At 48.7% G+C, this 27,576-nt stretch overlaps 8 protein-coding genes across 8 annotated transcripts; 5 read left to right on the top strand and 3 right to left on the bottom strand.

Moving 5' to 3' along the window:
* Positions 1-1,701: 1,701 nt before the first annotated feature.
* On the bottom strand, positions 1,702-4,017 carry has1 (ATP-dependent RNA helicase HAS1). The gene is made up of 5 exons (XM_025626248.1): positions 3,344-4,017; positions 3,033-3,278; positions 2,501-2,976; positions 2,188-2,448; positions 1,702-2,120 (listed from the first exon to the last, which is right to left on the bottom strand). Exons 1-5 carry the CDS (start codon positions 3,930-3,932, stop codon positions 1,872-1,874), a joined length of 1,821 nt encoding a protein of 606 aa, XP_025476328.1. The 5' UTR covers positions 3,933-4,017; the 3' UTR covers positions 1,702-1,871.
* Positions 4,018-4,709: 692 nt separating this feature from the next.
* On the top strand, positions 4,710-5,690 carry BO87DRAFT_389820 (SIR2 family histone deacetylase; the record flags this gene model as incomplete). The annotated part of the gene is made up of 1 exon (XM_025624907.1): positions 4,710-5,690. One exon carries the CDS (start codon positions 4,710-4,712, stop codon positions 5,688-5,690), a length of 981 nt encoding a protein of 326 aa, XP_025476327.1.
* A 3,780-nt stretch (positions 5,691-9,470) lies between these two features.
* Positions 9,471-10,322, top strand: BO87DRAFT_379514 (uncharacterized protein). Its single transcript, XM_025624060.1, has one exon. It carries the CDS (start codon positions 9,538-9,540, stop codon positions 9,985-9,987), a length of 450 nt encoding a protein of 149 aa, XP_025476326.1. The 5' UTR covers positions 9,471-9,537; the 3' UTR covers positions 9,988-10,322.
* A 2,928-nt stretch (positions 10,323-13,250) lies between these two features.
* Positions 13,251-15,551, top strand: BO87DRAFT_429284 (transient receptor potential ion channel family protein; the record flags this gene model as incomplete). Its single annotated transcript, XM_025627489.1, has 2 exons — positions 13,251-13,623; positions 13,690-15,551. 2 exons carry the CDS (start codon positions 13,251-13,253, stop codon positions 15,549-15,551), a joined length of 2,235 nt encoding a protein of 744 aa, XP_025476325.1.
* Positions 15,552-16,489: 938 nt separating this feature from the next.
* Positions 16,490-19,112, bottom strand: BO87DRAFT_400078 (putative U1 snRNP complex component Yhc1; the record flags this gene model as incomplete). Its single annotated transcript, XM_025625494.1, has 5 exons — positions 16,490-16,830; positions 16,904-16,981; positions 17,058-17,186; positions 17,249-17,479; positions 18,128-19,112. 5 exons carry the CDS (start codon positions 19,110-19,112, stop codon positions 16,490-16,492), a joined length of 1,764 nt encoding a protein of 587 aa, XP_025476324.1.
* Positions 19,113-21,875: 2,763 nt separating this feature from the next.
* On the bottom strand, positions 21,876-23,184 carry BO87DRAFT_400077 (uncharacterized protein; the record flags this gene model as incomplete). Its single annotated transcript, XM_025625493.1, has 6 exons — positions 21,876-21,971; positions 22,165-22,402; positions 22,453-22,506; positions 22,562-22,938; positions 23,024-23,115; positions 23,172-23,184. The coding sequence occupies 6 exons, from the start codon at positions 23,182-23,184 to the stop codon at positions 21,876-21,878; spliced, it is 870 nt and encodes a 289-aa protein (XP_025476323.1).
* A 223-nt stretch (positions 23,185-23,407) lies between these two features.
* On the top strand, positions 23,408-23,875 carry BO87DRAFT_316562 (DUF3602 domain-containing protein; the record flags this gene model as incomplete). The annotated part of the gene is made up of 1 exon (XM_025619737.1): positions 23,408-23,875. The coding sequence occupies one exon, from the start codon at positions 23,408-23,410 to the stop codon at positions 23,873-23,875; it is 468 nt and encodes a 155-aa protein (XP_025476322.1).
* A 2,026-nt stretch (positions 23,876-25,901) lies between these two features.
* BO87DRAFT_146322 (uncharacterized protein) lies at positions 25,902-27,181 on the top strand. Its single transcript, XM_025618146.1, has 2 exons — positions 25,902-26,288; positions 26,652-27,181. The coding sequence occupies exons 1-2, from the start codon at positions 26,164-26,166 to the stop codon at positions 27,040-27,042; spliced, it is 516 nt and encodes a 171-aa protein (XP_025476321.1). The 5' UTR covers positions 25,902-26,163; the 3' UTR covers positions 27,043-27,181.
* Positions 27,182-27,576: the final 395 nt, after the last annotated feature.

Here is a 27,576-nt window from a genome sequence, read left to right as displayed (position 1 = left end):
GGCCCTATTACCGTTGTACAGGTGTGAGAGAGAGCAGCGGTTTTTGCCTCCCGAGACTCATGGTGGTGAAACCTGGAGCGTGATGCTCAGGAATTGGCTGCCATATATACAGCTTGAAACACGAGAGCCTGCCAGCACCCAATGTCCAGAGGGTCGATTGGTTTCGGAATGACTCGTCACATTAGAAGCCACGATCTCCTGTCTTCCGGACTCCGTACCTGGCTGGGAATCGGATAATTCTGAAGACCACTGGCGGAGGAGGGCTACCGGAACAGCATCAGCATCCCGAACGAACATGACTAGTGTAGGTACGGTCGTTGGGTTACTGGGATTAGGAAAGTCCGAATCGAGAAAAAAAGTTCATCACCAGTAGATGGATGAATCGTGAGTGGGTGGAGCCCACGCCCCTCCCTGTGTGTGTATTCCTTTTCCCCCGACCCGCACACGGAACCAGCAAGAGACTCTCTCTCTCATCTCTCCCATTGACTGACTGGCTCATGGGCCGCAAAGCAAGAAAGGTAAAGAGGCAGTCAAGGACCAGGACCAGGCGGTCTCCAGGACGACCAACTCCCAGCAATCATTGGCGGTTAGGACTGCCAGCTCATCAATCCCCTCCGTCCCCTCCGTCAATTCTGACTACAGCCTTCACGGCTGATTGGTAGCCTTTTTTTCCCATCAAATTTCTCCATTGCAACGATCATCCTGCTGGAGTAGGACAGGTGACTGTCAGGACCAGGTGTTGCTTACGGCCACTTGCAACGTTGGATGTGCCCGTACTTTTTTTTCCCAGTAGTGGGTGGGATGGGATGGAAAAGTTGGGTTCGACGGCGGATCCCGTCCCGTCCCTTTCCTTTCTTTCCCCTTTTTTTGTCTTTCCCAGCCACCTTTTTGACCAGCCACCCTCGGATTCAAGTGTAGGTTTGATGAGTTTGCTGGGATAGCCCATGCTCCCCCGGTCAGCGTGGTCTTATTTGCCCTTTCAAGTTTGTGTCTGCCGGTATGTAAAATGAAAAACTAAATATCCGATGATGGGAATTGTCGGATCGAAGTACTTGATTGGTCTTGATGTCCAATGCATGGGGTGTGGCGGGGCTGGGCTCATCATGTTTGATCAGAAAAGGATGAGTTCTTTCAACAGGCAGCCATACTAAGTCAACTATTAAAAGAAGGAATATTCACATCAAGCCTATGAGGATTCTTAAAACAATTCTCGCGGTGGGTTATATTTATTTCTTGTCGAAGGGACTTGCCAATTTTCTTCTTTCGGTTGAGCAGATTTGCCAGATATAGAACAGACCACTCTAAAGTACTATACTAAACATGTGGAAGATGCGTAGAGTTTCCACATTTGCAGCAGCAATAGGAGATAAGATTCACCGATCATCACAATCTAGTCTCCTCTGTATCTATTCATAGCCCAGCCTACCAGATACTTTATTCCTTTCTGTACCAGGTCTGTACATGAATGACATGCATTGCAGCCATCCATAGCCCGTGAGACATTCCAACCTGCCAAGTACATCAGCAATCCAGCCGAGGGAACTACAATGACCAGTCCTCGACCAGAATCTCGGTTTCACAGAAAGAGACTTAGCAGGCTTTTTCAGTCACCTGTCTCGCTCTGTGCTTCTGGGTTCATTTTAGGGAGTAATTTCCGATCGGAGGAAAACGAAAGGTAACGGGAATACTGAGTACACCTGACACAACAAAAAAAATGCTTCTGAATGATATGATCTATTCAAGAAAACGATTGGAAATAATAATATAGACAAGTCCAGATATCCACAGGGTAAACTCCGAAACTAAAATGCCAGGTCTCAAGAAAATCACACAAACCACTTGCTTTTCTCTTTGCTTATTAGTCAGTCAGTTCAGTCATCCTCGTGCTTGCGCTTGAACTTCAGCCCCTTCGGTTGGCTGCCGTAGTTTCGGCGTCCTTGCTGCTGCTGCTTCTTATCCCGACTCAGGCTGGAGCCCAGCTGGATGTCGATGCGTGGCGGCGTCGAGAATCCGAATCCCTTGGCAATCTTGACCAGGTCAAGCTTGTGCACGTCGAAGACGGACCGGAGCGAGTGGGAGGCATACGCCTGGAGGTAGGCTCTGTAACCTTCCTTGGCGGACTAGGCGGGTGGAGTCAGTATGGGATTGATATCGTAGATAGGAGTCGATAAAGTTCTGTGAACGCACCTTGTTCAGATAGTAGTTCTGACCAATCAACTTCTCGAGCTGAGATTGAACGTTGACAATCTTGTTGGCCGGGAAGTCGAATTCCACAACGGGAACACGAGCCTCCTTGAGGTGCTTCAGGAAACCAACCTCGGAAGGCTGCAAGAACATCAAACTGCGTCCCTTTCCGTTGACACCACGAGCCGTACGACCGACACGGTGGACGTAATCCCTGGTGTCATCCGGGGGGTCGAACTGGATAATCCAGTCCACAGCCGGAATCTATGATTGTTAAATTGTGCTCTGGGTGATTTGTTAATGGGCAGGTACTCACATCCAAACCTCTGGCAGCAACGTCAGTGCAGATCAGGGTTCCCTGCTTGGCATTGCAGAACTCGAAGAATGTGTTGGTCCGCTTCTGCTGCTTCTGCTTGCCGTGAAGTTCAAGCACCGGCAGGTCGATGTAGTTGAGCAGCTCAGCATGGTACTTCACACAGTTACAGCTGGAGAAGAAGACAATAATCTTCTTCTTAAGGTTGCGCTTGAGGAAGGAGAAAAGAAGCAGGAAGCGCTTGTCAGCCTCACAGATGACATAACCCTGTTCCAGACCCTCGACTGTGCTGTGCTCCTTGCGGTGGTCGACGTTGATGTACAAGGGGCCAGGGCGCAGCGATATGCGCGCCAAATCCTCGACTTTCGTGGTCTGGGTGGCAGAGAACAGCATGGTCTGTCTCTCTTCGGAGGGCAGGATCTTGACAATCTGACGCATTTCGTCCTCGAAACCGACTTCCAGAATACGGTCCGCCTCGTCTGCACAGACGTTAGCGTACATTCGCCTGTTGTGTTCGTAATCAGGCCACACTTACCGATAACGAGAGTCTTCAGGTTCTTGAACACAAAGCCGGGGGTGTTCTGCAGATGATCAAGCAAGCGTCCAGGAGTGGCAATGAGCAAGTTGACACCCTTGGTGAGCTTCTCCGCCTCAGCTCGACGGTTGGCACCTCCAATAACGATACCATATGTTTGCGAGTGGTGCGCCATCAACTCTCTGGCCACACCGAATATTTGCAGCGCCAACTCTCTGGTGGGAGAAACGACAAGAACACCAGTACCTAGAAGTAGAAAATCAGCACATGTTCAGTCGAGCGAACACCTAGTAGAGATGCCAGGAACCCACCATTGCGAGGCTTGAACCGCAGAGCGCTCAACATCTCCACAGCGGGAATCAAAAACGACAAAGTCTTTCCGGAACCCGTCTTCGCAGCACCGAGAACATCACGACCAGCAAGTAGCGGGGGGATAGTACGTTGCTGAATCTCGGTCATAGTCTCGAAGCCCATATCCTGAATACCCTTCATCGTCTTCTCAGAGAGGTTCAATTCCGTAAATTTCTTCGGCTCGCCATCCGTCTGAGGCAGACGCACAGCGTCCAGAGAAGGAAGGTCTGCACCAGTCTCAGCCTCCTCGCCCTCCTCACCATCTTCATCTTCGGGTTCCGCCTGACGGACTTCTTCCTCGCTGTCATTCTCATCCTCGTTGCTGGAGTCGTCAACCTTGCGCTTCTTGGGCTTTTCTTCCTTCTCAGCCTCCTTAGCAGCCTTCTTCTTCGACTTCTTTTCCGTAGATGTCTCCGTCACTTCGGTCGTCTCTCCATTGTCGACAGCGGGCTTCGGGGAAGCATCGTCGGCTTCGGTCGCACCGCGCGCACCGTGCTTTCTCTTGCGCTTCTTGTTGATAGATTTCGCGGTATCCACAGGGATCGGCATCTTGACTGAGTACCTTCCGTAGACAGGTTCCCTTTGCGAACAAAAAAATTCGACGTTGGGGTTGAGTCTGGAACGTGAAGCTGGTACGGCCCTTTTTTTTCTTTCCTCTTTTTTTTTGGTCCGATTCTGCCAAAGTCCGCGTCACGTGTTGATAAGGGGCGATAATTGGTTGTGGCAAGTCCGTGCGGTGGTGCCTGAGGCGGTAACAGACATAGATATGCTACCATACTCCGTATTATACGGTGACGGCTAAATACTGCATCCGGTATAGCGTGCCTGATCGGGGAAAGCGTCTATACAGTATAGATAGTCTCCTCGCCCGCCTGCCTCTCCTCCTGCTTTCCTATTATTCTTTGACGCCGTGTCAACTCAGACTAACCTAAGCTATTGTTTCCCATTGGGCCAGTCTCTCCGTGTCCTGCACTTCGCCACCCCCTTCCGCATAGTAGGGTCGACTATACTGAGCTTGACCAATGGGACGTCTCGGATTGGGACTCTTCATTGCGGATGCTTGTCCTTGGAAGATATTCATTCCGGGGCCACTGACTGTAGCGCGGGTATAAAGCAAAGAGACCAATTTGAGAAGTACAGGTCAACCATCGGACCCATCCATAGGAATGCTTTAGGTCAGCAACAATATACAGTTGTGCTTCTGATGCAAGTCATCGAGACAAGCCTGATCTGCCGACGTGTTTATGCTGACATCACATGACAAGACATGCTCATAGCAACGTCCTATCTCGACCAGATCCTCTTCGACAGCATCCATATCACAAGATGACCAGTACTTCGTCTGAAATCGAGATAGCCGCCCAACACCTTGCCAAGGCGAAACGAATCGTCATCCTGACAGGCGCGGGCATCTCCACCGCCGCCGGAATCCCCGACTTCCGCTCCCCCACCAGTGGTCTCTACGAGAAACTGGCACCCCTCAAGCTGCCCTTTCCCGAGGCGATTTTCCATATCAGCTATTTCACCCATACTCCGGAGCCATTCTACGCCATCGCAAAAGCTCGCCATCCCCGCTGCCTCAAACCGACCAGATCCCACGCATTCCTCGGTCTGCTCGCGAAGAAAGGCCTGCTCCATTTCCTGTTTACCCAGAACACCGACGGTCTCGAAGAAGATGCCTTCGTCCCCGCAGACAAGATGCTTGCGGTGCATGGGAACTGGAAGACGCAGCGTTGTCACAAATGCAACACGCCGTACCCGGACGAGCTGATGAAGAAGGCCATCGCCAAGAGAGAAGTACCGTACTGTCTTGAGGCGAGGTGCAAGGGAGCGGTGAAGCCGGATGTGGTCTTCTTCGGCCAGTCGCTTCCCGCTGCATTTGATGAAAAAGAGAAATTGGTAGCCGAGGCGGATCTGGTGATTGTTATGGGCACAAGCTTGAAGGTTGCCCCGTGCTCGCGGCTACCGCGTTTGGCGAGGGAGGGAGTTCCACGGATCCTCATCAACATGGAGAGTGCGGGGGACTTTGGTACACGACCAGAGGATGTTCAAATCCTTGGATCGTGTGATGATGGGTTGGAAAAGTTAGCCGATCTGCTAGGCTGGTCGGATGAACTGGACAGTCTCTGGGCTGCGGCTGCGGCTGCGAAAGAAGAGCCGACCGATGACGAGGAAGAGATCAGCCTAGACGAGTGTATTGATCGATTGGTCCAGAAGAACCAAGGAAAACAGGTGTCCGACGGACATAAGCGCATGCTAGAAACACACTTGCAGTCAAAATTTGCCCATTTGCTTCGGTCGAGTTAGACCAGAACGAATGCAGCAAGATACGCTTATTGACAAGCCAGGGAACATAAATCAATACGTATCTCACCTCTTGTCTCCAATTGCGTTCAAATTGGGAAGCCTCTCCAACATCATCTGAAGCCATACGGTGATATAGGCAATAGGGGGGCAGCACCACGGTCGTTCGTCGATATACATGGTGGAAAAGTGATCAAACGTCCAAGGAGTCGAGCCCTGCAGCATCGGCCATGACCAGAGAAGCGGAACACCTGCCTTACCCACAACGCAGTCACCCGAGAGATTTCCAGGTGTAGGCGAGGTTGGCTACGCTCGTCAGAGTAAACGGATGCTTAGGCCCCAGGACCTTTTCGCTAGCCTTCATCACCTCCAACTCTACCCTTTCAGCTTCCTGCCATCGTTTTTTGGTCCTAGAAGTTGAATCAAAGGTGCCAATGCGCGTCAGATTACCTATCATCTTGTAGCGTAGATCTGATATCTCTGCCTCATTGTACCTCCTGTCGCTATATATCTCCTTTATAGCTAGGGTGGTCGGCTAACACAGCACACAAACATACCCACGGTCATGAATTATCTTATTCTTGTCGTCAAAGATAGAAAACCCTACACAGGTCTATTAGTCTCTACGTAGTTCGATTCTACAACAAAGAGATCGTAGCCGGTAACTATAACCGGAGCAGTCTATCGTACCCTCCTCCAACCGGCCCGCCATAGCCTGACTTTTGATATAGAGCTACATTTGGTCTGCTGATACTGGGATGCTTATGGCAGTGACGTATCCGCCGTGCTATCTAGATCGCTGGTAGATTTATACATCCAGAGCCCAATAGCAGGACAGCGACAGACCTCTATCATATAAAAGCCTTATTACATGTTATTATAACCTTTATGTCTTGTGTAGCCGTAGGGATGGCGCGCGCGATTCATACTCTTAAACATTAAGTTACCTACCGCGCCATACAAAATATCAACAGAGATGCCTTTTTCACTCTCAAGAGTAAGAAGGAGACGCTAGATCATTCTTATTTTCTAGCGGGTGCGAGATTTCCACAAGCGATTCACTTTTGCCGATAGCCGCGTCGGCGCAATCTCTGTCACTACACACTCTCTCCCAGAGTTATATCTAGCGATATTAACCTTAGCATTGATTTCCGAAGGTCTACTATACAGGTTAAGTATTACAGAAACTATTTTCAGCAGTTTAAGGAAATCGAGAATGTGACTTTGGGAGATCTATTAGCGGCCTAATGACCCCCTACCCCCAACCTCTTTAGTCTAGAACTTCTTGTCGCTATGATCTGTTGGTATTACAACAAAACTGGGTTTAGTCTGCCCATAATGTTTAAGGCACCAACACGTAGCGCGGAAAGATCACGCTTTTGTATCTCAAGACCACGCACAATCATGGTCTTTCCGCCGTCACCGACAATTACTCCGTATACTACTGGTTGCTCTTCGTACATACGAAGCATATTGTGCAACTTCAAGAGAATATGAAGCGAGTTCAAGACTTCTAATCAGATAATTGTCGTGTTAATTACTTGTCCATCGGGTGATACTTTCACATACAATGTGCCATGCTATCCCCGAAGAACAATATCCTCTTAACGTCTTTACTATTTGCCAATGAGACATCTTTTTTTGCGCCCGCCATTATATATCTTACTACTTAGTAGTAAGAAACTCAGAACGCAAAAGCAACATTGGGAACTTATATCTACACTTACAGGCATACACACTTAATAATCTCCTCTATCCCTATTTAGGACAGAACCAGTCGAAATCTCGATGGACTATCTCGGACGAATACTGGCGAACCCGGCACTCAGACTTTAACGTTCTCCCCATCGATATGTCGGACTAAATGGGTCCATTTAAGACCTTGATAATACTATTGAATGATTTACAATAGTTATTTCTCATAAGTTTTGGGTGGATCTTGACCTCTTAGACAAAATAGGGAAATTTCGTCCGAAATTCCGAGACCCGAAACCCGAATAGCTCGGCCTTGGAGCTTCATGTCACTGTTTCATGCGCGATTCATAATTATGGGTTGTAAGAGACTGGAGGCACAGTTCAATACTATACAGCCTCCAGTATCTATTCAAATTCATACTACATGACGAGAGGAGTACAGGTTTCCCTAAGCCGAGGCAGCATTCTCTGTGGTTTTAGAACAATAAAGTAAATACAGACGTACCACCTCACATAAATAGATACTAATACTACGAACATAGCACTCTACACTAAAATCTCTCCATTCCGCTACAGTGCTTACGATCATCCTCGAACGAACTCAGCTATCAGACACGGGCTGCGTAGCCCCAAATCCAACACAGTTTGCCGGGGTTGGATTCCATGAAGCGCTAATTATGACTGTGAGGCTCGTTGCCCCTTTTCTGTTCCTTCTCTCTCACACAGACATGGTGTCTGAGTTACTTTCGGTCAACCCGTTCGTTGAAACCAACACCTGAGATATCCAAATCTACCCCTGAGAGTGGCTTAGCTCGGCTCCCTGCCAGGGATGCACCTTTGTAAGCAAGCGGACGTAGAACATCAAGCCAGACTAGTCAACTTAGTTTGTTGTTTGGAGAAGACTGGTCCGACGTTTCAGATGTATCTATACTTAGATAGACTCGACTTCGGTCAATAGACGTCTGAAACAAAGCTTCGCTTTTAGATTGTGCGGTAGGAAGCCATACTCAATGTAAGACTAGACATCATACTATGTAGTTACAGGAAACTAGCCCCCTCCGACTCCGCGGAGATCAGCCCAACACTACTTACTGTCCACACTGCACAGAATTCAGAGTTAGTATCCACCGAGGAATGAAAGCACGGTGTACACAAAAGAAACGAATAACAGCACTCCGACACAAACCGCACGGGCAAGACAGAGTAGCCTAAGCACCACTGCACGTCTTTCGTGTATGTGCTTCTGAGCTTAAGCGGGCCTGCTGGGGACGGCTAATACGTAAGTTGGTGTAGACTCTATATAAAGACACGTCATCAATGTCTTGTCCGATGAATTGGTATGGGTACCACTGGCAGTCGAATGCAGAGAATAGGTAGGTAAGTTATTGATTGTATTGACATGTAATGTAGGGCAGAAAGTATAGGGATATAGACTGGCAAATAATCACTGGGTTCTGAGGTAGTAGCTAAATGCTGTGTATACTCCAACTAGCAATTGCCGTATACGAGACATTAGTGAGATTGAGAAATACTTAGCCGTTGAGGTCTGGTCTAGTGGGTTTCTGGGGCTACCGGGGGGTTGCGTTAAAGATCTGTGAGGGAGACGATTGGTTGGTATGAGATACTACTATTAGTAGGGCGATGCGATAAATGATCGAGGGGCGATAGTGTCATAGTATACTTCATGGAGTTAGTTGGTCGAGAATTTTGGTAGTGATGGAGGAATTCTACTACTAGATCTTGGCTGAGCCTGATAGATATTTGTTGGTAGTTAGCTAGGCTCGTGGTGGAATCTCGAGAAACCAGAGGGAGGGAAAAAAAGAAAAAAAAAAAAAGAGGGAAAAAAAAAAAAAAAAAAAAAAAAAAAAAAGAACCCCTTTTTATATTTCAGTTCAGGTAGAAATGTTGTGTTCACTCGAGGATTATATATAACTGCCATCAGGAGCCCGTTGTAGTATCCTAAAAAGATATGCGATGACAATACTAGCAATACTATTATAACCATGGAAATGTACGGAATAGATAAATGTAAGTATAGTTAGGAAGTAGTCATGAATAAGTCACTTGTACCTCATGGTCTAGCATTCGTCTACTTGGCGAACTGTTCCCCCAAGAATACGTCTTTAGTCCGACAAACAGTAGCCACACCATAAATATGACACTGTCCAACAAGCATAAATACGACAATTACCTAATTATGAACCACCATTCACAACAATCTTATACCCTCAAAGAAACACCGCCTAAACTCGAGAAAAACCAAATCATGAAACAATCACTAGACACCACGGTTAACAACTCATGGCCCAGGCCCCTAGCAAAGAACCAGAAAACCAGGAAGAGTGGCGTAGCCGAGAGACACGCAATCCGTGGTTCTGCACTCGTAAGTAACTTAGGGCCAGGAGCACCAAAAATAGGACGAGCCTTTCCGCCAGACCCAAGGTTGAGGCGGCGTCAGCGGGTTAGGACCCTGTGGATGGATGGATGGATGATCCGATACTACGGTGTTGCGTTGCTTCCCTTTGATCGCTCTAAGGAAAGAACGGCAAAAGCATGGAGAATTGCATTGTTGTGGATTGTTCTTTTCTCCGCCCACTGGGTATGATGGAAGGAGGGAGGGAAATGCACGGGGTTGGGGAGGAGAGGAGAGGAGCAGTTGATCAATGGGGTCCGGACGTCATGATGCGCAAGTCACGGACGGGCAAAAGTCTGATGATCTGCCTTTGTCGCTTGGGGGTGGTTGATCAGGGATGCGGGATGCGGTGGCATCTTAGCAATTTTGACTACAATGTCCGTGTGTCTGGGAAGTGGGAAGGTCGTCCGAGACATGTGGTAGCAGGTATATATCCTGTGTAATAAAGGAAGGATGAGACCTGGAAAAGCATGATATATTTTGTTTCTTCCTGCAAGAAAAGAGGATTGGTTTGTAGTTGATTAAATCGGAAAGAGGTGGTAGGTACTAGATTGATTTGGTTTCTGGAAGATTGGGCAAGGAGGCGGCTGTGCAGACAGACCAGATTTACCCCCTCGCCAAACTATCTAATAGTAGATTAAAAAGAAGCAGCCCATAGTTAAGCCCTCGACGGCAGGCTTGCTGTTAGTGGCATTCCGGGAACGCCCTCTGGGGCGCCCTACCGCACGCACTAACACTTATGTCAATCAAACAAGAGACATACGAGTACGATCCGCTGTCCTATTCCGTTGATCTTCCAGATCAACAGTTATTAACACGGTTCCAAGGTAAAACCACGCATGAGCAATGACCCAACTCTCTGCCGTTTCTGTATCCCATTGAGGCAGGTTATCTGCAATCTGACATGCGACAGGATCGAAATTTCCACGCGCCGGACGGAGTAGTTACCACAGGGGAATTACTCAGCAAGCTCAGGTTACCGTGTTACACACGGGGTTCAGGCACAGGGTCCAGGTCCACGGTTGAAACACAAATAGATCGGTCGGAAGATAACCTATGCTGCGAGATTTGACAGTTCCAGTTGATCGATAAACGACCTGACATCTCATATGTACGGGGTTTGGAGAGACCGATGCTGTCTTTCTAGATGATGGCAGTTGAAGAGATTTCTTCTTGCTTCTTCTTCTTCTTCCTACGTTGCATTGTCCTCTTATGCTTGCGCTGGATGGAGGTACGCACCTCGACGTTTCAGTTGCAGTAGTGCGTATCATTGGGTCGTCGCAACAACTCGTGGGAAAGCCAAGTTATTAATAGCATCGATGTAAAGTATTCCGATCCAGGCGGTGAGCGGGGGAACAAGAAAAAAAAAAGAAATGAAGCAGGAGGGGCAAAAGAAAGCACAACAAAAAGTGCTACAAAGTACTTTGTTAGGTGCGTGGATGAACTACTACTGGGTCAAGGTGGCAGTAAGACCACGAAGCGAGTGCTGATGTAGATCTCCTCGCACATACAGCACAAGACACGATGGACTGTGTACTCATACTGTGTACTATGTGTAGAGTCCACTTCCACGATTGCGATCACGACGAACAGCGGCAGACATTACATAGATAGATCCACTGACATTGAATTTTAACCTCTACGAGGCTGCAGGTTGCACCCCACAAGCAAGCACGGAGGATGATAATTTCGTAATGCCGTAGGAGGATGGAACCATCCATGATTGCCAGCCGTTTTTGCACCCCCGGGCGCCATAAAATTTGCTCTGGCCCGCCCGATGCTAGACAAATCAGAGTGCGGCCCGGCGGGTAAAGGAAAGCATAAGTAGGCATCCGCATTTGGCCAGACCCAACCCCCTGAGGGACGCGCGTGCACCCACTGGAGTCCGACTGAAGGTGAGCCTTGGGACTTGGGGCAAGAAAAAGGCAAATAATATGACTTCAAGTTGGTACCGACAGACTGGCAGCAAAGTAGCCAGTTGGTTCTAGTTCGTAATTAGGTAGTCATTGGCTCCGATCATTCCTGGTGTGGCAGCTGCACAGCGGGACAGAGCCCTAGTATATGAGGTTGGCAGCTGAGCAGGATGAGTGACCTGCTCTTCTTTATGCTTTCTGACCTCCTATGAACCGTGTGATCATTTCAGTGAGAAGAAATCAAGGAGAGTTTGATTCATGCGTATAAGTGATTGGTTCAAACTGAGGTCAATTCACTGGTCATTATCATCTGTCAACCATTCTTATTGTCTTGGCTATTGTTCATGATTACTAGTAATATTGTTCCTGCGTGCTTGAAGTACTATTACTACTACTAGTACTTCATCTCCATCCATCCCCATCCATCAAATACCGACCTGATACCGTATTGTACATTCTCCGCCCGGCGGTGGTTCGACCCCACTTTCCCGTGACAGAGTGCTATTGAGCCTTGTGATTGGTGAGATAGAGGGCGGCCCCCGAGCTGAGTCAGCGCAGAGGAGGGTCCCGGGCGGTTTCAAACCATTTCAAACCAATTCAAACGACAGCATTCCATTCCCGGCCGTCTCTCCTGCGACCCCAAAGAGCTGAAATCCCCTGAAGAAAATAATACACACACGTCCAACTCGCTGTGACTGTGTTGTGTCTGGTGTTTCTCGAAGGGAGGGCGTCGCTTTCTCTTCTTTCTTCTCTCTCTTCCCTCTTGTCTGGATCTTCTTGTTACTTCTTCCTCTTCTTCTTCTTTTCTTTCTCTCGTTGCATCCCTCTCTTTCCGCCAATTCGACCTTGCGCACCCCCCCCCGTCTCCCCAGAGGGTGCGAAACACCTCTCCCCTCTTTTCCCTCCCCTTCCCGCTTTTTTGTCTAGGGAGACTCAGGCAACCATCTTATCCCATCTTCCAGTCCCCTTCCCCGTGTGTCGTTCTTCCAACTCCAACAACCACCAACCCCCCGGCCATACTGTGTGTCGCCATCCCACGCTCGCTTTTGTTGTTATTTCGACTTCCAACTACCACACTCTCTTGAAAGTCTTTATACTACTACTACAGTCGACACTCATTTTATATATCGCATTCTTTTTTTTACAATCGTTCTTTCAAACCCGACGTAACCCCGTTTCATCCGCTCTTTTTGTTCCAGTATCCCGGAAAGCAAGCGCCCTGGGCTACCAATGACGTGGTGAACCGTAACCGCAACAGGATCCCACCCCCCATCGAGCGATAATCCTTACATACTACCCTATCCGACTCTTCCTCCTACGATCCTACCCTCCGCGATTTCCACTGCGGTACCACTCCCTCCCCTACAGCTTCCGCCGACTTCCTACACGACCGCATCCGGCCGCGCCAAGCTGGTGCTCTGGAGTACCACCTTATTGTTCGATCAACTTGATTTTTTATCCCCGCGGCTCCCGCACTGGTCGACGGGCGCTCTCGTTACTTTCCTACGAATCGACAAGTTGTCGGCCACATAGCTTGCCAAAATGCGATTAATATCCATGTTCATCGGCCTTCTGGTCGTCCTGCTCAACTCCCCGCAGGCCGCCGCCACCAAGCTCATCGAATCCAATGCCCTGAGTATTTGCCAGGACAGTTCGAATTTCACGGCCACTTACTTCAGTGTTACTTTCACCCCCGGCAACCGCTCGCTCACCTTCAGCTTCGATGGAGTGTCTGCAATTTCTGGAAAGGTCACTGCAGAGCTCGTGCTCGAGGCCTACGGTATCCAGGTGTTGACCAAGACTCTCGACCCTTGTGAGATGGATCTTACTGGACTCTGTCCCATGAATGCGGGCACGATCGATGTTCCGAAAGCCGTCATTACCCTGCCTGAGTCCGTGGTCAAGTCCATTCCGAGTAAGTGATCTCCGTCATCGGCGGCCCCTTTGAGTGAGCCCTAGTTTACTAACCACCTGCGCTTAGACATTGCATACACCGTCCCGGATCTTGATGCCAACGTGCGGATCTATATCAACTCCACCACGACCGGTGAAGCCATTACCTGTGTGGAAGCATCCCTCTCCAACGGCAAGACAGTTTATCAGAAGGGCGTTGGCTGGACTACAGCCATTATCTCCGGTCTCGGTTTGGCTGCCTCTGCCATCACCTCGGGATTGGGACACTCGAACACGGCTGCTCACGTCGCAGCTAACGCGCTCTCTCTCTTTGGTTTCATGCAGTCTCAAGCAATGATTGGTATGACATCCGTCGCAATGCCTCCGATCGTGGAGTCTTGGACCCAGAATTTCCAGTGGAGTATGGGTATCATCCATGTGGGCTTCCTGGAAACCATCTGTACATGGTACCAGCGCTCGACTGGAGGAACGGCTTCAACCCTTCTTTCAGACTTGTCCACTACGTCCGTTCAGCTGTACAGACGCAAGCGCTCCCTCGATGACGAGCCCATTGTCAGGAAGGCCACTGGGTATTTCAAGCATTGGCAGAAACGTGCTGATGCCAGTACCCAAACTGCCACGGATTCTAGCGTCATTGTTCGTGGTATTGAGCGTGTTGGCTTCAAGGCTGGAATTGAAACCACGAATATCTTCCTGACCGGTCTTATCTTCTTCGTTGTATTTGTTGCGCTGGTGATGGCCCTTGTCGCTGTTTTCAAACTTGGCTGTGAGGTCCTTGCTAAAAACGGCAGGATGAAGGGAGACAAATTCCAGGAGTTCCGTAACGGATGGAAGGTTGTCGCACGTGGAATTCTGTTCCGACTCACGCTAATCGGTTTCCCCCAAATGTGTGTACTCTGCCTGTGGGAATTCACCCGGGTCGACTCAGCTGCGGAGGTGGTTCTTGCTGTGATCATGTTCCTTTCGGTGGTTGCAGCGCTGGGTTGGGCAGCACTGAAAGTGTTGCGTCTAGCCAAGCGATCTGTCATCATGCACAAGAACCCGGCTTATATCCTCTACTCTGACCCTACCTGCTTGAATAAGTGGGGGTTCTTGTATGTCCAGTACCGCGCAACTGCGTACTACTTCATCGTCCCGTTCCTGGGCTATATCTTGATCAAGGGCCTGTTCATTGGATTGAGTCAGCCCGCTCCGGTCGTGCAAACCATCGCTCTTGTCATCATTGAGGCTGCTATGCTTATTGCTGTCAGCGTCCTCCGGCCCTGGATGGACAAGAAGACCAATATCTACAACATTTCGATTGCCGCCATTAACTTCCTCAACACGATTTTCCTGCTATTCTTCTCGGATGTGTTCAACCAACCTGGAATTGTCACTGGTGTTATGGGTGTTGTTTTCTTCGTATACAACGCTGTTTTTGCTCTGGTGTTGTTGATCCTGGTCTTGATCGCATCTGTTTACGCCATCGTTTCCAAGAACCCCGACACGCGGTACCAGCCCATGAGAGATGACCGGGGTTCGTTCATTAAGAACGGGGGTCAGTTGACCACCGAACTGGATGCTCTGGGTGCTACCGCCCGTGGGGACATGAAGGGGTCACCTTACCAATCCAGTCCGTTTGAGGATGACAATACGTCCTTCTCGAGTGGAAACGGTGCCAGTGTTAGCCGTCAGAATCTCGAAGCCCCTGATGCCACGACACACCAGACCGCTCGTCATTCCCCGGTCTCCCCTGTCGACCCGTCTTTGCCGCTATTCCCTAGCGACAATTCGGCCCGCAATGGCCCTCCTGCCTACGATGCTAATTTCGGGCGTTCACCGTCTCCTGTACCACGGAACTACAATAGCTCCCCCTTCCAAAACCCACATGCATACCGGCAACAAAACAACCCGAGCCCATGGCAACGGGGAGCAGGTTACGACCACTGAAAGACTTAATATGATTGCTTTCTAGCCTTGCTTGAGATGAAGTTATGGCTTAGTGCGGGCATGGGTTGATTCTTCGGGCCCTATTCTAGCTTTCCACTGACTGCATCCTCCCTCCCCCGCGCTATGTGCGTTTTTTTTTGCTTTTTTTATATCGCGATTCCTCCCATTTGCTTGCCTATATGCTCTTGGCTACCATTCCTTGTCGTATACTATGATATACAGGAAAATCTCTTGTTTCCTTCTTTTCTTTCTCCCAATTCCTCTGGCTCTTACATCCGAATCCTTATCAAAGGCAATCCACCTTTCATTTCCTTCCTCCCTTTTCTCTCTCGATTTATTTTCACCGCTGGCGTTCTGAAATACTGGATCTGGAGATCGGTACTTGGGTTTTGTGTGGACTACGTGAAGTGTTCCTTTTATTTTATTAGCTGGCAGGGGGTCTGTCTACTTGTCTGATCCGATATCCCTGTATTATTCTTGTGATTTCATCGTGTATGGAAAGAAATCATAATGCTATGCCTGAGTTGCATTGACCTATTATCCTAGAACTATTGAGTAGTCCATTGTAACATGTTTACAACATTTTATCAAGGTTGTCGTAGCACTACTTAAAGAAGCTTTATAGATATTACTACCATACAAGTCACATACGCATCATGACAAAGTAAACAGAGAAATCCATCCAATAAATCCTTTTATTCATATTCTGTTGATTTACCAACTTTTTCTTTCCTTTTCAATCAAACAAAAGAAAAGAAATATTGCATAACCGAATCCCCATTGATAGAACGCTGGTATGGAATCACTTGAAAGAAGAAGCAGAATCTAGACAAACAAATAAAAAAAAATAAAACAGGAAAATGAGAAACCCCGTTAGTAAACAAATCAAGCAACACATGATACAGATACAACATAAGATAAGATACTACTACCCACCATCACCGCTTATCACCCAATCCCGGAGGCGGACCAGGCAGACCGGCGCCCATACCGGGCGGTGGTGCGTAACCACCATCTTGTCCCGGCGGTCCAGCTATACCGGGCGTAGGACTGGGGCTGTATCCTGCTGGAGCTTGACCTGGGGAAGGGATCGGGGGGAACCCGGCGGCAGCAGCACCGGGGGGAGGGGTCGGGAAGTTAGGAGGGAATCCGCCAGGCGGAGGAGGGAAGCCCTGGGCGCCCGGGGGCATGTTGGGGAGAGGAGGGAGGCCGGCAGGAGGGGCAGCGCCTGCTGGACCGGGGAAGGGAGGAGGGAAGGGGAGGCCTCTTGCTCCGGGGGCTGTTTTCATGGAGGTTAGATAAGATACCTCGAATGTGGGTTTGGGATGTTGGGGGATAGAAGTGTAACGTACGAGGAGGCATGCCCGGTGCGCCGGGTGCGCCCAGAGGAGGCATTCCGAACGGAGGGGGAGGGAGTTGACCTGGTCGACCTAAGGAGAGGATTGTTAGCTTGTTGATCGATGCAGTAGTGTGCATGTATGTAGTAGGTGGCGTTGCGTGACATACCAGGGAAGCCAAATGGAGGAGGGTAAGCCCCCGGAGGAGCCATCGCGGGGTTCGGGACAGCCTGGCCTTCGGCGGCGTAGGACGACGTGATGGAGTCGATGACCGATTGGGCCTTTTCTTGTCCGATTTCTGGTGTCGCGTTAGCAGGTCTCTCTTTCGAGGTGGTCTTGGGGTGGATGGGGCCGCCGTACGTTGGTAGTATTCCAGAACGTTTCTGAGGTGGTTACGTCCGGCGTTGTGCGCCTTGCGCACGCTCATCGAGTCGTGCGTGAGGTAGACATCGCAGTAGTCGCCTATATTCGATTGGAGGCATTGGTCAGTGGGGATGTGACTCCGGAGATGATGGCTGGATAGGAGGATGGAAGGAATTGCATGCGCGATGGACAAGTCCGCGGGTTGATGTGAAGGGGGTTGGGAGTGTCCTACAGAAGAGTAAAGTCTTTGTCAGTATTAAGGGTCCATCAAAAGGTGAGGGGGAGACTTATATTTGGGCATTTTGGTATTCAGAGAGCAACTGCTCTTTGCAAGCGGATTGAGCTCGAGTTGGATGCGCGCAGGTGGCGCGGTGCGCGTGAGAGATGGCTCGGTTGGAAGAGTGCGATGGTGTATTGGCTGCACTTGTAGCGGTCTAGAAAAAGAAAGAGAAGCTGAAAAATGAATGGGCACAAATAACCGTTGATGCTAGCTAGAGAGAAATCAATGGCGACGCACTGCTTGAGGCGGAGATCGCAGCGATATCAGGGCGGTCAGGTACGGCAATATACCAGGGACGTGATGTTGTGGCCTCAGGCAGAAAACATTTCTAACTATATCACCATGTTCACGTGTGCGAGAAGGTCGTTGCATAATAATCTGATAAGCTACTTGTCAGCCAATTGGTGTATGAATAGAATAAGCTGCGTAGGGACGGCCTTGTTATCATAGATCTTATACCAGGTAGTATTTTCTAAACAGATGTAAAAAGGTGATTGTTTTACGTTTCCGTAATAGTAAACCGTCTAATTATATTTATCTATTTGACAAAATGCTCGTCCTTTTCCAATTCTGCCAATCCTGATCCTATGGCTAACGAGCATTAGGAGTATGGGCGCCTCCACTATTCAGATGAGAGGTTAACATATGGGGAGCGCTGTACCGTGCCAGTCTGAGCGGGGGAAAGCCGTCATATTCAAAGATGTCTTCAGCGATTTCCAAGAGCAGCTCTGGCCACAGAATGACATCTTTCTCAGACAACAGCGGTTTTTTACCCACTAAGCGCTGGAACTCCAGCGTGACTGAAGGGCCTCGGACATTTGGAGGGTCATCTCCATAGCACACTTCAGTAGTTGAAATCAAGTCTGGGATATAAGCTGTCCCAAGTTGCGTTCCGGTGTTGGAAGAAACACTGGGCTTTGGGAAATACTTTTCGAATACTATACGCTTACTTTCTTTGTGCACACTGATCAAGATCACGATCTTCACTTGCCCGTTAGAGTTATTTATCCACCAGGAGGCACCTTGACGGAGTCTGGGGATCGATTCTGCTACCGCACTCTCAATGACGATTCTTGGCCAATCCTTATTCCTAGGCTCTACTAAGGGATGAGACCAACTATCGTCAGCTTCTTTCACGGAACCAGTAGGGCCAACGTGCATGGACGGCCATAGGCCAGGACGCTCCTCGATGTCGAGACTCATGATCCTTAACTGGGAGGTGATCTCTCGCCTGAATGCCATGCGAGCCACGTTCTGCCTTTGTATGGCGAGTTTGACAATGAGTGTTTCAATATCTGGGAAGTATGTAAACCTGACTGGATAACATAGCTGCTGGCGATTCTCAACCAACTGTTGGAAGCCTTGTTCAGACACGGAACCCAAGGACAAATATTGGTCGATATCGTGCTCCTCAAGTGTATCAAAGGCGGCTTTGATTGTTTCCTTAAGCTTTTCAATGCTTTCGAATGCCTCTGGGGGATACCTCCCAGTCAAGGCAAGGTCGGCTGAGGGCAGAATAGTATACAAAGGTCCTGTTGATGGTAGACACTCATTACGGCCTGATTTTGAGGGTTTCTCCATCTCAGATGAGGTCAGACTTCTATAGCCAAGAGCGCATACTCGAGCTTCAAGAGACGAGAACCTGGCAGGCTAATTGGAGAGCAAAAGAAGAAAAAAGAGTCGAGGAAGTCATCTTCAGTATTTGTATAATATAAAAGTGGCTATATTCGACGGAGTTAGCCGCAAGACACAGGCAGTTTATACTCAACCTAGGCAAAAGCCGATGTTTTATAGTTTTAGTCCGGACTGCTACTCCGTATATTCCTTTGGCCTCCAGCCAAAGTAAACGACTTACCGCTCTACAGACCGCTCAGCACGGCAGAAACTAGTAAACCTCGATGAAAAAAGCTCGGATTTAGCGGATTTTGGAAACATACAGTCCCAGAACTTTGACCTGAGATTCTGTTAAAAATGGCGGTGGGCGGTGGCAGTATCATGTTGACTGAGGATGCTATGTATACTTGTGGAATGATTATACGTCTATAGTCATTTTCTACCCACGATACATTCATTTAAGATGTATATCTTGGCTGTTGTATGATGATTGCTAATACTAGTTGAGATTCGAGCTTTGGATATCTGAGTTTTAGTTGAAGTTGAGGGAAGCGCCGTAGACTAGGCTTTCACCCAATGGGCTACGGAAGCTGCTTGATCGTCTATAGTTTACATAACAAAGCGCTCAAATGTGCAATATGTTAAGAAGACTCCTTGCTTTTATTCTCCGTTCTATCCTGTTTCTTCGTGGAAGCAATGCGAGGAGGTGATTAAGAAACAGGCAGTAGGATAACCGGTGATCTGGTATATATGGAGCAATTAGTGGAGTTAAGGAATTACTACTTCTGGACCAGGTTCACTGCTGCATTCAGTCATTGTGATATTCATGGTGTCTGCATGTTCAGAAGAATTGCATATCCTAGAAACCAGATTTTGACATGACAGACAAATACTAGTAAGACTGGTATGCATGGCTGCACTACCTAATGAGCCGCCCAACGGCCGATAAACGCAAGGGGAACTGTGTCAGAACTATGGGGTAGGACATAAGAAGATGCAGTTAATTTGTTGCCGTCACTACTGTATCCCCTGATCTTGTTGTAGTAATGGACTAGCAAGGGATTCGCAATGTCGTGACCGACGACTGTCTGAGCGACTCGCAAGGGACCAAGGGGCCAATGCGTGATGCCAGTTGCAAACTCTCGAAATGACTACAATGAATGATCTGGTGTATCATGATGTCCCCGCGTGCTGTGACTCGACCATAGAGAAGTGGCAAGATAGGAATGTTGAGAAATACGAGTGAGAGGGGTCACGACACCTGGACATGGTTGGGAAAGGAGCACACGAGCGAACTAGTCAGGCGGTGGCCGTGTCCAGAAGCATGGAAACTTCGACGACCTCCTGGCCTCGTCTCCGGCGAGAAGGAAGCTGAAAGAAGGGGTACATCCTGCACGGAAAAATTACTCGTACGTCATGTCCCGGTGGTGGCAGTCAGCCGGGTGTGATGAGTGATGAAACCTGCATGGCTAGGATGCTCCGGGGTCGAAAATCCGGGGAAGCAACGACGTGTCCTCCAAAAGTTCTTCTGCCGTTTTCCTTTTTGCCTCGGGAACCAGAAGCGGGTTTGCAGGAACGACGGGAATGGCGGCCATTTGCCGGTCCAACCGGCTCGGTTGATGTGGCCATTCAGGGGCTGAGATGATGAGTTGCTTTGTTAAGATGACTGTACCCCTGACCCCCTAAGAAAGGAGATGCTGCAATGCAGTCCGTGAGGGCTTCACTAGTCGAAGTCGTTGGTCCTTAGCATACATTTCATTTGACTAATGGTAATAATCCTGACAGGTGGGGGATGATGAGCACTCTAGAAGAAATCACGATGGTCGGAGGGTGATTCGTGTCATTGAGGCATTTCTGGTCGACTTCCCCTCTCGATCGTTCCAGATTTATGGAGTCATTTTTCTCTTTTTGGAGTGGCGCCCCCCCTCGGCAGTCAGTGTCTGGGGAAGCTGTCCTGATTGGGTTTAGCGCAGTGGATGGGCAGTGGGGTTCCTGAGGCATTCTTCAATTTTCCGTTTGTGCCGTTCAGATCTCATGACAGCCAGGGGGAATCCCTCAAAATCCAGTCCCCCCAAAGTTCCTGCCATTGCCCCATGTCCAACGCACACCGGCCAACATCATACGAGTAGTCAATAACTTTCAACCAGCCAACACCGAAAGAAACTGGGGCGCAATGAGGGACAGTCAGATGGGGACCCGGATGATGCGGTGAGGGGTTGTTGTTTGATGATCTCCGCTAACCGTCTCCATACTGAAAGAGATTTCTGCACTAAAAATGGTCTCGACCGGTAGCCCCGGCAAAGTCTTAGTCACTCCCTGAAGGGAATCCCACGCTCCGCACCGGCCTTGACTTCAGATGTTACTTTTCATGTAGAATGCCATCATCATCGTGCATACGGAGTTGGTTGGCCTGCCCCTTTGAGCCTTTAGCATTGGGCATCTTCCCCGGTACCTGCCTTTCCAGTAGACGCCGTTCAATATGTAGAAGAAGTAAGTCTGGTTAGCTGAGATTTGTGAACCGGGATTTGACTGGACGATGCCCTTTCGCCATGGTTGTAAAGAACAACACCCCCTCGGTACTGCCGGGGATCAGAGTTTAGCCATTAAACTTGACGCTTCCAATTTCAGATGCAGCACAAATAATGATGCAACTGTGCTGCTGCCGGTTTCAGGTAGCACCGGGGCCTAATAGTTGCGGGGAATAATAGTCATGGACTGGTTAGAATATTCTTACCGGTTGACCGGCTGACGGTGAAGCCACGAGGGCTTGCCTTGAATATTGGGCATTACGGGATAGTAGAAGGGATGGTGCAAGTGGACAACGAACTCTTTGTAGCGCAAGAGTTCGTCAGTAGTTACTCAGTTTAGTTTCTCTTGCTGGTACCGAAAAGAGTAAGTCCATAGGCAGTCCTGCCAAGCTAATAATAACAAGTCATTTTCTATCTATCTACCGTGTTAGGAGTATACCAAGTAGAAACTATAGACAGTAATAGAAGACTATAGACGGGCTGTGTATTACTTTGTACATCCAAGACCAAGGAAGCAGCATCAACTCAGCCCCGGGCCCAAGCATACCATAGCCCCTTGGATACACCGAATTATTGCTATTATTGATGGCGAAATTGCGAGAGTCTTCCCCCTCATTCACCAGGATCGACCCAAATAGAATCAGAACAGGCCGCACGCAATGTGTTGGCCGATGACGCGTGACCGACTCAGCAATTTCCATTACCCCCAGGAAACCACCAGAGCCAGCCCTCGGGCACATCCATGGCTTGTGATTGGCTGTGGCGCCAATTTCTGTTACGTTTCGCCACGCCTTGGATTGGCGCCGTGCATGTCAGATGATCGCACAGAAATTCTTTAAAGCAGCCAGGATAGGCAGGGGCGGTGGGTCGGATACGAACCGATTATACTGGTTTAAAGAGGGGCGGGTGAGCAATGATTGGCTGTAAATGTTGCACGTTTTGGGTGCCGCCCTAACGGGGTGAAAATTTGCAGGGCTGAAAGCAGCGGTGATGATGGAGTAGCGCGCGCATAACCGCAGAATGCAGAAAGAGGGAAGGTTCAACCAAGTCACTACTAGTAACGAGTTATTGGGGATGAAAATTTCTGGGCAGCTCCACCCCAGCCAAGCGTGACCCTGGCGCGGTGCCTGGAAATGGAAACCACGCAGTGGCCATGGTGCAATCATGAGTCTGCCTGCCGTCACGAAGGGGGGCCGTCCTGACTCTTCCCCCGGTAACTCGCTGGGCCCGCCTCGTCTGCGTCCAACTATATAAATCCTTCCCCGCTGCGAGGCCTGGTTCCAGGCTATAGAAGTGGATTCTCATCAGCTCCAGTTTGAAGAGTCATTCATACCACTAAAAAAGAAACACACGAGGGAAATTTTTTAGTTTCTCCTCTCCTTTTTTAATAGTCTCGCTCCCAGACTGCTTCTGCTTTATTCCTCTTTGTCTGACTGTCTGCCCTACCACACCTTCAACAAACAAACAAGATTCTACCACTCTTCGCGAATCACTCGACCATAGGTCCCCATTGCCTATACACCTCGTCTCCAATTGACTCATATTGCGTCTACATGTTTATTACGCCATTATCGCAAATCGGATTGAGTTTCCGCGTTTCGAATAATTCGAGTAATTCGATATAGACCGCGAGTTTATACTTCCCGCATCGTAAGCGCTTTTGCACGCATCCTCAATAACATATCAACAAACACCACTCTACTACCTACCACTACCTATCCCAACTCAATCACCATGCCTGCATCAGTGAATTACCGTGTCGTTGAACCGCATCCGTCGGTTCCTCATACCAGCCGCCCTGCTCTGCACACGGCTCGCGGAGGCGCTGGCAATGTCATCAACCTGAAGGGCACCAAGACCACCGACTCTCGCTCGGCTACTGGTCCTGCCTCTTTGACCCGCTTGGACTCGAATGTCCCCAGCACCTTCAAGTCCGGTCGTGGCGGTGCCGGCAACGTCCACAGCAGCAGCGAGCGCGCCATCTTCAGCTTCGACGAGGAGCTTGAGCGTGATCTCCGCCGTGCCGCCCCCGTCTACCACGTCGGCCGTGGTGGAGCCGGCAACATGGTCTTCAGCGACGACTCATCCAGCACCCTCAGCCGCAAGTTCTCCGGCAGCAGCTCGAGCAGCTCCGGTTCTGCTCGTGAACGGGCTCTTCGCGGTCTTGAGAAGGGCTGGGGCAAGCTCAGGGGCATGGCATAGGTATGAAGAGTCAGGGGGGAGTGAAACTGGGTTTCTTTCCGACCATCTTCAGCGCCATTTCCATTGTGCCTATTGCCGCCTACCAGCGTTGCATCAGCAGATCATGACTCACGACTTACGACCACCAAAAAAGTTTTTGTTTTCGATTCGACCTTCGAAGATTGCTACCTTCACCCCAATTATCTCATTCAACTACGCCTTTAATCCTTTCCCCTCTCTTCAACTCTCGATTGAATTAAGGGATTTATTGTTCCCCCTCCAACTTCAGCTCTCTTCTCATCTTTTCTTTTCTTTCTATTTTCAACCTCCACATCAACACTTTTCAACATGATACCCCTTTGGCCATGGTCTCGTCTATATGCGCGGACATCAGCATGGCGTTGACATTGCCCTGTTCACTTGTTCCTTTGTGATTTGTTAGGACAATGACTGGATTTTGTCTTGTTTACAGCATAGGATCGATCACTGCATCTCCGTGCTTCACTACCACAGCATGATGTGTCACTGGCCAATAGAGCCAAGATTTCCCATGTACCTTACTAGTTAACTGTGAAATCAAACCAAACCAAAACAACCCCAACCAAACCAGATTCTGTTCCATTGCGTACCAAGTAGTAGTAGGTTGTGACACAACTAATGTTGGTAACAAATTGTGCAATCTCACGTAATGATGCCGAAACCGTCCGTTACACAAAACGTAACCACAATTACCTCACCAAACACCCTGGGACCGCGGAGCGCATCGTCAAACGACTGTACCAGATCCATCTCGATGCACCATCCCTTCAGCAAATGACGGGATCTCCGGTTTCTGATGTCGTGACTTGACATCATCAAACAATTCAATGACACGACTTGCCTTTTTCGATAACAAACATAAAATGTTCTTGACAATATCATTCTATGCAAGGGTTACAATGACGCTGGCCACCTACATTACTAGACTCATTGATACAATGGAGTTGGGTTACCTTAGGTTAGGACTACCTGGAAGTGTTCTAGACCTTCTTCTTACGCCAGATGCGTTGGAGGAGGAACATGTAAACAAATGCTCGTGGTTCTTTGGTTCGAGACTACTATGCATGTGGCTGGCTAGTTGGCTAGCTAACTGTTTGTTGTACACTTCCTCGATGACTACGTAGTAGGTATTTGGCACTGCGTGAATATTCCTCATATTGTGGATTGGGTCGAGGCACAACCAGCAGGCAATAGACCGCACTTGGATATACATAAAAAACTAAGCATATTGGTAGAGTGACTAAGACATTTATGTCCAGGATTGTCACATGAAGATTTCAGTGACTTGAGGTTGTTGTTGCTGCTTCCAACTTAGACATCGGTGTGAGCTAAACGCTCTTTCCTCAACTAGTAAATACTTTTCCCGTTTCCATCCATCTCGTTTCTGTTCCTGTTTATTACCTTCCCAGTACCTCAGTCCTGCTACTACTGGAACCCCGTCTATTGATCAATCACTCGGGCCCAAAGCACTCTGCTGGCTAATAGTCACAAACCTACTTGTAGATCCGAATATTCCAACGGACGATTCATCCGCGTCTCTCAGAATGCATACTTGGACGTGCTAACTCCCGCATTCCAACCTCGTTGAGTAATATGATCATCAATCACTTTGTCAGTGTGTCTTTCCCCACTGTTTCAGGGGTTATGCTCACGTCTTCATCTTATCTGGAGGCTTAGGCGATGCAACGATGCCAATTAATCAAACTGCATGCCCCAGGAAAGGCGGATAGCTGTACTCTTTCCTAATACAAGTCACCAGTTGTTCTTACCTCGCGATTGTAAGGTTGAGAGAGAGAGAGAGCTGTCCTTCCTAGCCCCCTCGGCAAGAGCTCTAAGGACAGCCTGAGATTCCGCGGATATTGTTGCGAGGCACTCAAACCATGCATACTGGAGAGCCAACGATGTGGTACAGCAACATTCCTTGAGACCACACCCGTTCCATGTGAGTTATAGGTGGAGTTTCTGTGCCCTCCTCAATATGGTAAGTCTGGTCAAAGAGTGACTATTTCGCTGGGAAGACGGTAATCAGAGCAGATCTATTCGACAGGACGCAGAGCTCATGTGGCATGTTATAACTTACTATACATCTAGTTACCGCTCTCAGCATTCAATTATATTGCGTTATACCTCTGTGCGCAATTTGAATCAATCTAGGGACTTGGCGAAACACAAGAAGCTAAAATGTCTACTTCTACATACCAATATTACATCTATGGCACTTGGAGACGTTAAGTGTCACTGTCATACGAGAAGGGGAAGCTACGGTACAGATGCAGAGAACATCAGATGACATTCTTCCAAAAAGTCGGAGGTCCTCTTCGGTACGTCATATCAGATACCAGTACCCAGGAGCCATAGACCCTGAGGGCCAAGACCGGACCTCTAATGTGACATTGTAAGTCTATGACACATTCTGACAAGCCATCCTCGCGGAAGCTACTTGTAACATTTACTTTTGTTGTGACATATTGCACCACGCAGTAGTCCTCCGGCTTTCAGGCTGCATTATCTACTTAGTATACACTACCACAAACTATTCTCCCAGCCCCCATTCCAATAAGACGAGGTATGTATGCAGGGGATTGACCATCATCCTCAGAAATCACATCCATCATCTGTTCAACTCTTACCAATGTAATCTCTATCTCCTAATACATTACCCCTTAATACTATAATCTCCCCTCCCCTCCCAAATCCACAAAGGACTCGAAGCACAGACCTCAATACATTTCCATATTTCATTCCTGACCTCCTCCAGAAAAAAGACCTTCTATCTCCCTCAATTCCCCCGACAACCCATCCTCAAAATCGCCATGCTCTCCCGGAAACCCCTCGCAGTAACCCTCATCGCCATATCCAGTGCACAAGCAATATGCAATAACAGCATGTACGAGATTGATTCAGGAACATGCACCTGGGTAGGATCGGCACCATTTTGCCCCCAGGACATGGCAGACTATTGCGATACGATGGATACCCCCACAGGGGCAGTGAATCTGTGGGCTACCACCCGAAATCATGATTTAAGGGATCTTCTTGATCTGGGATATATCACTCAAGAATGTTATGATGACTATGGGGGTAATTGTTTGGATGATGGTTGGAAGACTCTTTGGTGCGAGGGGGCGTGGCCTCAGTGTAGTGGATAAAGGTCCCTAATGCTTTGGGTGATGGTAGGTCAGTCAAGAATTAATTTTTGTCTTTCACTTTTCTCCTTTACTTTCCACCATTCTTGAAGTTATTGCTTTTATTGGTGGTAACGATCAGATAGGGCTATGTGGACGGGGCTTTTTTGGAGCATCTTATGTCAATTGCGGAGCTTCCAGGCTCCAGATTACTTGATCGACGGAGATGGTTTGTTGGGACTCGTATATTTTCATCTATCCATCCAATATGTACACAAAACTTCAGAATGTGGCACGCAATTTCAGCGAGGAATAAGGAGATAAGAGAAAAGATAAGAGAAAAGTAAAAGTAGTAAAAGCAAAGTAGAAAGTAGATTCATGTCTTTCCTCGTAATCCGGGTACATGTCGCTAGGTATGTATGGTTAGAGGCTAAGGGAAGCAGCATAAGATAAGGGGTAGATGTGCTAGTGAGCTCATCCGATGTGGGGAATAGACACAAAACACCGCTCATGGAAGATGTATCTCGCATCAGATAGTTAAATAGTTGAAGGGGCGAA

This window comes from Aspergillus neoniger, assembly GCF_003184625.1.
Source record: "Aspergillus neoniger CBS 115656 unplaced genomic scaffold BO87scaffold_33, whole genome shotgun sequence".
Taxonomy (NCBI): Eukaryota; Fungi; Ascomycota; class Eurotiomycetes; order Eurotiales; family Aspergillaceae; genus Aspergillus; species Aspergillus neoniger.
Note: the sequence above shows the minus strand (reverse complement) of the source record. Positions and strands in the feature narration are given on the sequence as shown.